General features: G+C 42.7%; 1 protein-coding gene across 1 annotated transcript in view; it reads right to left on the bottom strand.

Moving 5' to 3' along the window:
- Impg1 (interphotoreceptor matrix proteoglycan 1) overlaps positions 1 to 10,551 on the bottom strand; it is an 81,160-nt gene extending 70,609 nt beyond the window's left edge. Inside the window, exons 1-4 of the mRNA XM_048354489.1 lie at positions 10,527 to 10,551; positions 8,308 to 8,535; positions 3,063 to 3,229; positions 2,776 to 2,804 (exon numbers count right to left, since the gene is read on the bottom strand). Of these exons, the coding sequence (XP_048210446.1) occupies positions 2,776 to 2,804; positions 3,063 to 3,229; positions 8,308 to 8,535; positions 10,527 to 10,551 (449 nt within the window). The remainder of the gene's footprint in view (positions 1 to 2,775; positions 2,805 to 3,062; positions 3,230 to 8,307; positions 8,536 to 10,526) is intronic.
- Between the last annotated feature and the right edge of the window lie 1,644 nt (positions 10,552 to 12,195).

The raw sequence follows: 12,195 nt of genomic DNA, 5'->3' as shown, positions 1-12,195 counted from the left end.
TCCTCCCCTCTCTCTTTCTTCTCTTCTGTACCTCTCTCTCTTTCTTCTTTCTCTTCCTTCCTTCCTCCCTCCCTCCCTCCCTCCTTCCCTTCCTCCGTCCCTCCCTTCCTTCCTTCTCTTTGTCTCTCTTTCTCTCACCTTTAGCTGTACAAAGGGGTCTCAATTCAATCAGCTGGGCTATGAGTACAACACATCTTGATCAATGTCACCTCTTCCCTCATCCTCTCCCAATCTCAGCCAGCCCCTCGATTTACCTGGTTTCATTTGCACATATGTACTTCGAATATTATGACTGCATTTGCTCGCTCTTTTTTTTTTTGTACATCCTTCCTCTCCCCTTCCCCAACTACACATTTTTCAGCTTCCTGGCATTCATTCTGTTAAACTGTAAGTTGTTCAAAGAAGACACACCAGAAGTCTTCTTCTGCCTATGCCATACTTTAATGTGTTTTTGAATACATGCACACGACCATGTGTATGCTTACACACATACACATGTTAATTTATAAGAAAAACATGCATCAGGTGGGTATTAAAGTACTTGATACTTCTCTATCTAGATTTGGAATGTTCTGTGAATATTTTAAACTGGTGGATAGTCATGCTTTTCATTTCTGCTTTATTTATTTATTTTTGAAAGAGGAGGATTCACTATCAGCCTATATTTAAAACAGAGGAGTCACTATCTCTGTGTGTTAGGAACAAAGTTAACAATCTACTCCTGTGGCTTTGCGAAGCCACCTTATTTCTCCTGGCAACTCTGAGATTCATAAGGCTGGTAACATGGAATGGTGCAAACTCTGGGCGAACTTGGCCTGAAGTTGGTTTTGTGCAGCAGATTGGAGAGTTCCGAGACAGTGTCTGCTTTTGAGGGGTTTATACTCCCTCGTGAAATGTTCAATAAAAATGCAAGTGCCAATCTGGGCACTGTGGCTCATGCCTGTTATCCTAGCTACTTGGGAGGCTGAGGATCACAGTTCAAAGCCAGCCCAGGCAGGAAAGTCTGTAAGACTCTCATCTCCAATGAACCCCCAGAAAACCAGAGGTGGCACTGTGGCTCCAGTGGGAGAGGGCTAGCCTTGGTAAATTAGTTTGGCCTCCGCTTCAGTCCTGGGAGGAAAGAGAACGCATGCACAGTGGGGTAATTTGGAGCAGGGTGAAGGAAAGAGTCCTTTGCTTAGTTGTGGCAACAATATAGGAGAAGCCCCAGGGAAGAGTGCAGTACCCCTGGGGCAGACACAGTAGGGGTGGGGGGGGTGCTACTGATGAAGAGCAACAGTTCTCAAATATGTCAAGGGTGTGTGCGTGTGCGTGTGCGTGTGCATTGTCTGTGTGTGACGGACTCCAATGCAGCATTGCCCTCCCCATTCCCGGCTTCTCTCCACTTCTGCCGGCCCTAACCAGAAGACAGAGCCTGCAGCTGCTCTTGCTGATGCGCTGCGCAGGTCAGGTCTGGCAGGGGCTGGGGTAGGACGCTCAGAAGAGCAAGGGGAGTCCTGGGGGCTGGGGCCTGTCCCTACTGTCTGCAGAATCCCAGAGCTTCCATACAACATGGTGGTTCGCTAGTAGCTGTAACACTTTTGCATTTGAAAGTACAAGGCTTTATAAACCTACGCGAATATTGATGTTTCCAATCTTTTTTTTTTTTTTGGCCAGGGTTTTAACTCTGGTCCTCGGGCTTGAACTCTGGGCTTGAGCCTTGTCCTTGAGCTCCTTTTACTCAAGGCTGGTTCTCAACCACATGAGCCACGGTGCCATTTCTGGCTCTGTGGGTGGTTAATTGGAGATGAGTCTCACAGATTTTCCTGCCCGACTGGCTTTGAACCAAGATCCTCAAATCTCAGCCTCCTCAGTACAAGCCTCAGCCTCCGGCATCGGACAGGTCTGGAATCTTTTGAGCACTACTGAACGGGATTCAATATAAGAGAAGGAATATGCCAGGCATAGTAATTTAGCAGAAGTTATGCAACCTAAAGAGATGAGGTTAGGGGCCAGGACATTTATTTAGGGAAATCAGAGTTGACATTTTTTCATAGAGTAAATTGAAAATGGCATTGGCTAGGTTGGTGACAAAGAGAATTAAAACGAAGAAACAAACTTGAGTCTGATGAAGAATTTCTAGGAATTCCTATGGCCAGATTTGTGTCTCCCTTCGTAGTATTATCTTGGGATTCGGGTTTTAAAAGTTAGAAGTAGGTAAAATTAATAAATTCGTCACTGAGGTACCATTTCTGTCTTCTTTAAGCATTTTAGTGAAGGCATGTTTCCTGTCCTGCTTTCTTTCTGGTTTCACATTTTGGTTTTTCCTTATTTGATATTCACTTCTTGTTGAGGATATAGCTCAGTGCTTCAGTTATTTCATTTGAGGAATACTAACACTTTATAGAATTCTGAATAAGTGTTCAAAATTCAGATTATGCTCTGATTGTGTTCAATATTTCCCTGGGGCAAGGAATGATTTTCCATTAATTCTACAAATCAACCTTTTTAATTGTTGTATCACTTGCACATGAAAACATTTTAGATACCTATCATATAGTGATGAATTCCTTTTCTTCCCCTTGCAAACAATGCAACACTTATCTGAACCTGTAAGGTCTACCCATTTTCTTCTCATATCCTTATTTATCTTCACTAGAACATATGCATACTTATCTACCAGAATAACTTTTACCAATCTTGACGACTGTCATGAAATCCTAAGGCTTGTACTCACTCCATTAGATGATTTTTTTGAAAGTGAAGTGCACGTAGCACTCTATTTTTGGTACGTACCTCTCAGGGAAGCGTCTCTGTTTTATTCTCTGCAAAGAAAAAGATAAAAAAGCAATTTTTACCAGGAGATAATGGTAATGGAAGAGCTCAAGTCTATTTCCATTCCTTTCTCCCTTCAACTATACCTGCCTGTATGATATTATTTTGCAGGAATCAAACTCCTGTGAGTCTTATCAGGTATCTCTAGGCATTTCTTAGTAACCCTTCCATTGGAGAAATCAGTTCAAAAGGGGCTGGAGTCAGGAGCTATCTGGCCGCGTTCCTGCCCGCACCTGCTGAAGGCTCACCTGCTGAAGAAGATCCAGATGCTCCTTGGAGTTGCTGAAGTTCCTCCCAATGTCAAAGAGGCAGAAGGTCTCCTGCTGGCACCGGCTGACCCAGTCCTGGTATTCACCAGCCTCAGGAATGCGGTCCAGAAAGATCCGGTAGGCTTCCCATACCGCTTCCTGACACACTGCAACACAGAGTTATCAGGGTGAAAGAAGACCAGCTTAACAAAGAAGCAAAACAGGGGGCTGGGAGTATGGCCTAGTGGTAGAGTGCTTGCCCTGTATACACTAAGCCCCGAGTTCGATTCCTCAGCGCCACATACATAAAAAAGCCAGAAGTGGCGCTGTGGCTCAAGTGGCAGAGTGCTAGCTTTGAGCAAAAAGAAGCCAGGGACAGTGCTCAGGGTCTGAGCGTAAGCCCCAGAACTGGCAAAAAAAAAAAAAAGAGAAGCAAATAAAAAACCCTTCCCAGACCACAGGCTCCCAGTAGGCAAACTTCTTTCATGTGTGTGGTGATGCATTAATTTACAGCCCATGGAAATTAATTCATTTAGTGAAATTTTTATTGAGTGCCTACTATGTGCTACAGAGCAAGAGGAAGAGCCAAGTGCTGGTGGCTCACGCCTGTAATCTTAGCTCCTCAGGAGGCTGAGATCTGAGGGTCCAGGGTGAAGACGGTCCGGTAGAAAAGTTCATGAGATGCCAAGTAGCCACCAATAAGCTGGGAGTGCGGCTATGGCTTAAGTGACAGAGCCCCAGCTTTGAGTGAAAAAGCCAAGCAAGAACACAAGGCCTTGAGTTCTAGCCTGGTACTTGCACATATAAAATAATGAAGTAAAAAAGGGAAAGAAGCCAGATACCATTGGCTCATGCCTGTAATCCTACCAGGAAGCTGAGACCCAAGGATCACAGCTTGAAGCCAGCCAGATCAGAAAATCTGTGAGACTCTTATCTCCCATTAATCACAAATATCTGGAGGTGAAGCTGTGGCTCAAGTGGTAGAGGGATAGCCTTGAGCAGAAAGCTCAGGGACAGTGCCTAGGCTGTGAGTTCAAACCCCAAGACCAGCACCAAAACCAGACCCAAACAAATCAAAACAAAAAAAAATTATAGACATTGTTATAACAAAACTTCATTCCTCTCCATTTATTTGTGGAAACCAATGTTTTCAGCATTAAAGTGAAAGTTAGTGACAGAATAGGGATAAAATGAATCCCATTTCCAAATCATTTTAGCAATATGCACTATACACAGTGACTGACAAATGTACACAGTGATCCAATTAACCTGATTGAGCCAAAGGCTTAATCTAAGGAAATTTATGCTACAGGCTCTCCATTTATTTTGGTTCCATCCAAATTCTTGCTTCTAATTTTGCATTTATAAGTTCTAATACCTACAAAAGCTGTATCACACCTGACAATCCAAACATAAAGAAATTTGTCAAACTCATTGCATATTGTTCTAATAGTAATATATTAAAAGCATATGTGAAACTGAATTTAGAAGCATCTTCTTTTTATACAGAAAGCCTATCTAAAGTGAAATACAAATATGTAATTCAATGCGTATATATGTTTTTATCACAAAGAGCTTGGAATGGCCACGAATAGGTTTTAAAGCATAATGGAAATTACACTGAAACAGGTGACTGAGGGGAATTAGAATGGTCTTGAGCCATGCCTCCACTCCAGCTTTTTGCTGCTTATTTTGTTGATGGCCTCTCATAGAATTTTCTGTTTCTTCAAATCTTGATCCTCCAAATCTCAGCCTCCAGATGAGGTTAGGATTATAGGTGATGTCGCTAGTACCTGGTGACATCTCCTACTCTTAAGGAGACTTTATGTATTTGTTAAGATAATTGAATGGCTTCCTATGAGTATTCCGTGGCAGTGACTTTTCTTCAGGCTCTTTGAGAGGAGTGTGTATGTATTTGTGAGTGTGTGTGTGTGTGTGTGTGTGTGTGTGTTAATGCCATTATTATTTTTCTGGCTTGAAAGTGTCCCATAACCGGAGCGGCCCGAACCCCTTTTGTGATTGGAAAGGCCAGCCTGTGACCTACTGAAGACTGTCTCCCACTCTTGCCGAGAGAGCATCCTTGAGGGTGGGAGGGATCCACAGACCTCAGGGCAGGGAGTGAGCTGAGCACTCCGCACTGGTCCTGCCAGCCATGGATGTGCTTGTTCTGCACGTCTTCCTGCCCCGGGGCCACAGAGCTGGCTGGGGAAGCCAGTGCCTGGCTGGACGTCTGACCCTAGCACCTGTCCCTCTGCTCCCAGGCTGCAGAGACAACGCAGGCATGTGTGCTTGCAATGAGCCCCAGGCCATGAGAACGCTCAGAGCAAGGCCGGGCACAGGGGACACAGAGACGCACGGAAGGGGGGTCAGGAGCACTGTTCCTACGCCTCCTTTCCAGGCAGCTGTGTCCCGGGCATGGCACCTCACTTCTGACCTCAGTCTTCTCACCTATACAATGGGAGAACGGGCTCGGTATTCCCTTCCTCAGTGCTTATAGAACATTCAGGTACAAACAAAAGGCCTGTGCATCTTGTTAACATACAGAGGCTGGCCACAGGTCTTGGGTGAGATATGAGAACCTGCATTTCTAGCAAGTTCCCAGCCTGTGGTTGACCTGTGGGAAAAACTTAGAGCAGCAAGAAGGAAGACTTCCTTTCTCGTTGGCCTGTTAAGTTGCACAGCCTGTAGCTATTGATATGCATTTGGGGGAGAAAAGAGGGGCCAGAAAGAGAGTGATGGATGAGCAAGTGCAGCGTGTTCTGAGGGGCGCTGCTTGGGGGGTTGAACCCCAGAGTTCAGCCTGCAGCAATTGGAACGCAAACTTGTCTGCATGAGTGCTTTGGGGGTGAGTGAATTGAGGATTCCACCGCACATCCTCGGAACATTTTCACTTGTGTTGCCTTAAGCACTGGGAAAAGAAATAGCTCAATATTCCATTTGATTTAGGAATATAGCAGTTTTCTCCCCTGAGTCTGGAGGAAGATAATTTTGTAAGGCAGCAATGAGAACAGTAAGCAGACAACTCCACCTCAGAACACTGGCTTTGTAGCTAAGTCTGATTTCTTGTTTCTTTGGGAACTAATTTGTTAGACTTGAAAAACCCACATTGATAAATAGTAACATTTCATCTCGCCTAGGGACAGCTGTAAAGAAAATGGACTATCATGACTGTAGGGGAGAAAATCAGTAGTTTCTTTTATCCAGAGAAGCAAGAACAAAATAGACAAAACTAATTAAGCACTCGAGCTAAGAACACGAATTCAAGGCTGAAAAATTGGTTGCAGTAGTAAATTGTCTATTTTCCAAACTACCTGTGGCCACTCCTATTTTTGAATATTGTAAGGAATTAGATTTTATATGAAACTAGTTAACAACAACGTTTGTATTGAGTAGGATGCAAATAACTTGTATTTGTGTGTTTATATTTCCATGCTTCAGGCACTACGGAATTTGGCGGTGTCATTATCTGATCAATGTGTAGTTACATTCCAGATGAATAATTTACATGTCACTGTCTTTTCCTTGCATTGCCAATGAATGAGTTCTTTGCCTCTGTATCCATCAGTAACTATCTACTGGGAAACTGTCTTCTGGAGAGATTACACTGGGACTTTAGAATAGGAGTATTGACTACTTATTTTCCACAATTGGAGTTCTTCCTCTGACTATGATCCCACACTAGTCTATTTTTCTGTGGGACTGGCTTTTATCCAAAAGCAAACCACTTTTCACTTCTGAATACAAAGAATGTGACTTGATTTTTTGGAAAAGTTTTAGCAGGGATTCACTTTACAATAACAGGTTGAAAATAGGGAGAAATTGAGAAGAGAAACATCTTCTGTTCCCCACATAGGAAATAGGAGTAGAAAACTTCATGCCGTGTGTGTGTGTGTGTGTGTGTGTGTGTTATTGTTTCTTAATTATGCCTCCACAGCCCAATAAAAACTCATCAGACTAATTTAGCCCTGTGCACATCTTATAGAAGTAGATTTCTAAGAATGTGGCACGCTGCTAGAATGATGGAAGGCATTCTCAGTGGTAAAAATGCATAGGACGTCACATGTTACAGCAGAGCTAGTTGCTGTATGGGATGGGCTCATAGCCTCGTATAATCAAGGGAGCTATCAGTGAAGTACTCAACTTGCACATGGGAGACAAATTGAACTTCAGCTTCAGGCAGTCAAAATACTTTGAATTATTTGAATCTACCTGGAGAATTTCAGAGCAGCACTATATATACATATCTACGTATTTGTATATATATAATATGTACATATATATAATTTCTTTTTTCTTTTACAAAATAACTCATGGGGCTTTTTTCATCTATTGCAAGTAAATAAAAAGAACAGTCACTGATGGTACGTCCTCAGTATTTTCCAGGAATGCTCAATCCCCTCTTGCTTTGCTACCCTGGGGTAGAAACTGCATTGTGTCTTTCCTACCACTCTTCATTTGTGTCTCCTCTGCTTTCTCACTGCCTCTGGGCTCTTAAACTTCAGAACAGGATCCACAGTAAACAGACTTATTCAGACTAGAGAAAGGATAGGAATGGCTGCTGTTGCTTTGGAAACGTGGCTTTTTTGGGTCTGTGTGGGTCCTGACCCTGGGGTTTGAACTCAAGGTCTGGCTGCTGGCCCTCCGCAGTTTTTTGCTCGAGGCGGGCACTCTACTACCCGAGTCTCAGCCCCATTTCTGGCTTTTGGGCAGTTCACTGGAGTTATGAGTCTTGCAGATTTTCAGTTGGGGGCTGGCTCCTAACTGCGATCCGCATAGCTCAGCCACTGGAGTTGCTAATGTGACAGGTGCGAGCCTCCGGCATCAGGCAGACTATTCTGTGTGAAATCTTAAGTCCTAAATGAACTCGTTCAGATTCTCTCAGCTGTAATCATCTCCCACTTCTGTTGTTCTTTAGAAGATTAAAAAATAGATATTAGCTTCCAACACTCGAACAAGGAGGTCCCACCAGAGTATCAGTTTCTTTGATATCTTAAATGCCCCAATCAGCACCCTGTCACCCAGCATTGTTTTAAACCCACAAGAGCAAGAGCTACCCACAACCATGGCTTTGACATGGCTATGACTCATTCTAGCGGATTAGCGGGCTGGGTGCTAGAACTTCTCTGGGTCAATGAGAGACCTTGGAGGTTTTAGAGCGAGGACAACACACCTCCCCATGTTTGGGTGATCGGGAGAGAAAAGGTGAAAGGAACAAAGGACCCATAGTTTGCATTGCTCTCCTTACCTCTCAATCTATAGTAAGCTTGAAGACTGGCTAAAATCTGCCTCATGGATTCCTGTGGACAGACATTCACCCCAGGTGGGAAAAGTGGCGATCTTTTGGTTCGAAGTTTTGCCAAATCGAACATTCGTCTCATGGTTGACACTTGGTACAGGTTTGCAATACTCTCAGGCATTTCCATTCTTGGGATATTGGCTAGATCTTTCGTTTGGTATGTTTTAATGGAAGTATCTGTAAGAGAAAGATGGAATTCCCAGTGAGTGTATAAATTTATGTGACGTGGGTGACCTCTATGGATACATAATTGAAATCAATAAAAGTTGTAGTCATCTGGTTTATGACATTTCTTCTTCTTTGGTGCAAATGCCAACCATAATATTGCAACGACAAAATATTTTTAGAAAGAAGAGATTAGTATAATGAGCTCATAATTATAGCCAATGTATATAAATATGTAAAAATATATATGAGCTTCTTATATGATATTTGACTTGATCTACATATATCCGATATGTATATACTTACATATGTACCCATCTGTATATCTGTATAAATGTATATGTCTATATCTGATACACACATATCACATATATACACATATTACATATTTGATATCTGATACACATATGATATATATATTTATATGCAATATATAGATGAGATAAAAATATATCAGAGTTAAACATGTATCAGATAAAAAAATATATATGTTAATCTGTCGGTGCTGAGGTTTGTACTCAGCCAGTTGTTCTGTTGCCTGGCTTCTTGTTCAAAGCTAGTGCTCTACCAACTTGAGCCACACCTCCACTTCCAAGTATATATATTTTAGAAGAACCAGTATCTCAAATCATCTTTCCTTTAGCAACTGCAAAGCCCCGGAAGTGTTTGTGCACCTCTCTCTGAAAATCCCTCCCTCTTAGCACTCCGGCATCCTGGGGGATTCTGCTTTCGATAGACATTGTAATTCAAGTGAAGGATGATAGAGCATTGGCTACTCAGACCTGTACGCTTGATTAGGAAGTGGGATGCTTCTAAACTCCTACGAGGAATCACAACAGCAACAATAATAAATCCACAGCAAAATCACCTTCCTACCTGCTAACCCAAGGATTTCTAAACAACAGACTTCAGAGGGTGGCAAACTGTTTAAGAGGGGCATGGAGAAGAATGAACCTTAGAATTGCATTTGCTGAGTAAGCTTGGTAATTCATGAAGGGCGATGGAAAGAAAGATGAGAGACAGAGCCCAGAGAGGAGTCCTGTGGATGAATGTGGCCACAGAAGTCACTTCTGCATGGTGGCCCAGCGGCTACACTGTTAGGGTAAGCACTAGCTGACATTTCTAACCTTCTAGTCCCCTCACATTAATTTACACCACTGAAATCTTTTTTATTAAAGTACTGAATAAAGTAAGCCAGGCCCGGAGAGACAAAGGACATCTGTTCTCTCTCCTATGTGTGTCTGAGACCTAAAATGCCACCTCCACACAGTCACACATAGAGGCATATGCTTATACACACGATTTAGCTGGTGAAAGTATAGCATAGACAGGGGTATATTTCCATGGAATGAGCCTCACAAACAATTGCCAGGCTGTTTAACCAAATGGATATCAGAAGCTGCGATGAGAGTGTTAGAGGGAGGGGAGTGCAAGTAGGAGGAAGTGGGTGAATGCAAAAGGGAACAGGCACAAATACAGGCTTAGTACCCAGCGTACACACGGGAGAGAGAAAATGGGAGTTGTAGAACGAGGCTGGGGTAGGGAACAGACAGACGAGGGGAATGGAGCAGTGGCAGACAGGACACTCTGGGCTCCGAGATGGACAGCTTCATCAAACCCCCATGCACAACCTTTGGAAATTTAGGAAAAGTAATTAATATAATATAGTTAAACTTTTTAAAAAAATTAAAAAGAGACATCAATGATGTACAGTATTAACATGAGGGGATTACAGAGTTAAAATACTGGACTTAGACCAGCTGCTCCATGTGTCCTTCTTCATGACATCATCGGTTCACGCTGTGATCCCTCTAAAGACCACGGCATGGTCATTCAGTTTTAAATATCTCCTTACTAGAGGAGGGACGACACAAGTCCCCACAAACGGCGGAGTCGCTCCTCTAGGTTTCTAGTTCAGCCTCGGCTTTTCCCTGGAAGTTTGTCTTGGTTAGATGTTCACATGGGTACAGTTCTGGCCCATTCTTCATACCATTTGCGCTCACCTTTCTCTTCTAAAGCAATTCCCATTTTCCGCATCTCAGTACGGTCTTATACTACAACCGTACTGCACATACAGGGATATCAGGAGACACCCGTATTAGGAGAACGGCATGGGTCTGATCCCTGTGGCCATTGATATCAGCACTTAGAGAACCATTACATCCGCCCAGGGGACAAAGCCTCGGTGTCGTGATGAATGAATTCATGAGAGCAGAGATGAGACTTCCTGGAATTTCTGCCCAACCAAGAATCTCCAGTTGAAGAATAGAACTCCACGGAGACAAAGAGCAGAGCATTCCAGGACCCAATCAATGACGGGAAGTGCTGGAAACCATCATTTCATCTCGCAGAAAGGTTTCCCATCGTAATAAGAAGAGTGAGGGGATGTGGCCTTCAAGCAAATACCAGTTTATGGTTCCTTATATCCAGGTCCTCCCCTTACATAAATACATTCTCAATTACACACTTGAGACATTTGTTTTTCAAGCAAGGGCAACGATATCTACATCACATGTAACATATCTGAGTATGTATCAGCAGATTTGCATAACATTTTGTTCAATGCTGTTTCAGAAAACGGTGGCCTTCCTGCCCTCTTTTTTGTTGGATGATCATTACAGAATATAAAACTTCAACTTGCTTTTCTAGCTGTCTTCCTAACAACTAATTTCCAACAACTTTATACAATTTGAATCCCAGTCTGTGGTGTAAGAGTTATAATATGGTCGAAGAAACCATGCAGAAAAGAATAATAGAAGTTAAGGAAACCTCCAGATATTTCCTTTGATGACTTTTGAGGGAGCTGACAATGGTTAGCCACAGCTCTATTTCCAGCTTTTTTGGGGGGTAATTAATGGGAGGCAAGAGCCTCATGGACTTCCGTGCTTGCGCTTGCTTTCTATCACTATCCTCAGGTCTCGGGTTCCTCAGTAGCTAGGATTATAGGCATTGAGCCACCAGCACCAGGCTCATAGGCTTACTTTTGAAAAATAAAAAGCTAAATATTAATGAGCACTGAGTCCATCCCAAAAGATTGGTGTACGGAAACAAAGTAACTGCAAATAATCAAATAAAAATGGTAGGCTAAGAGGGGAAAGAAATGAAAAAGAGGTCATAACTATAAATAAGGAAATGGAATCAGGAGTCATAGATTGCTTCCTTGAAAATATTAGTAATGAAAACTCAACACATGAGAATGGCCATGTAGAGAAAAGGCCAGGTGAACCAATATCAAAATTTTAAAAAGAAATCAATATACTCTCTATAGACTTGCTGTGAACATGGAAAAGATATTATGAATAGTGCTTTGTCAATGCATTTTTTGAAGCATATAACTTACAAAAACTAAGAAGAGATAGGATACCAAATCCTATGGAAACAGTAAATTTGAGTAGTCATGTTTTTCTAAAAACATCCTTCTTGGAAACACCATCTGGGCAAGGGTTAGCAAGCAAGGCACGTTGAACCATATCTGGTCTGCTTTCTTCCACTAACAGGTTTATTGGGGCTTTTCCACGCTTGATCCTTAGGTATTGGCTGTGTCTGCTTCCTGGCTATGATGCCAGGTTGAGTGACGGAGACAGTCCATGTGGCCCATACAACATAATACTCGCTGTCTGGCCCTTTATAGAAAAATGTTCCTAGCTTTCACGTAGGTAATGGTTCTCGGTG

Source organism: Perognathus longimembris, chromosome 9 (genome assembly GCF_023159225.1).
Source record: "Perognathus longimembris pacificus isolate PPM17 chromosome 9, ASM2315922v1, whole genome shotgun sequence".
NCBI lineage: Eukaryota > Metazoa > Chordata > Mammalia > Rodentia > Heteromyidae > Perognathus > Perognathus longimembris.
The sequence above is the reverse complement of the archived record's forward strand: the minus strand, read 5'-3'. Positions and strand labels throughout refer to the sequence as shown.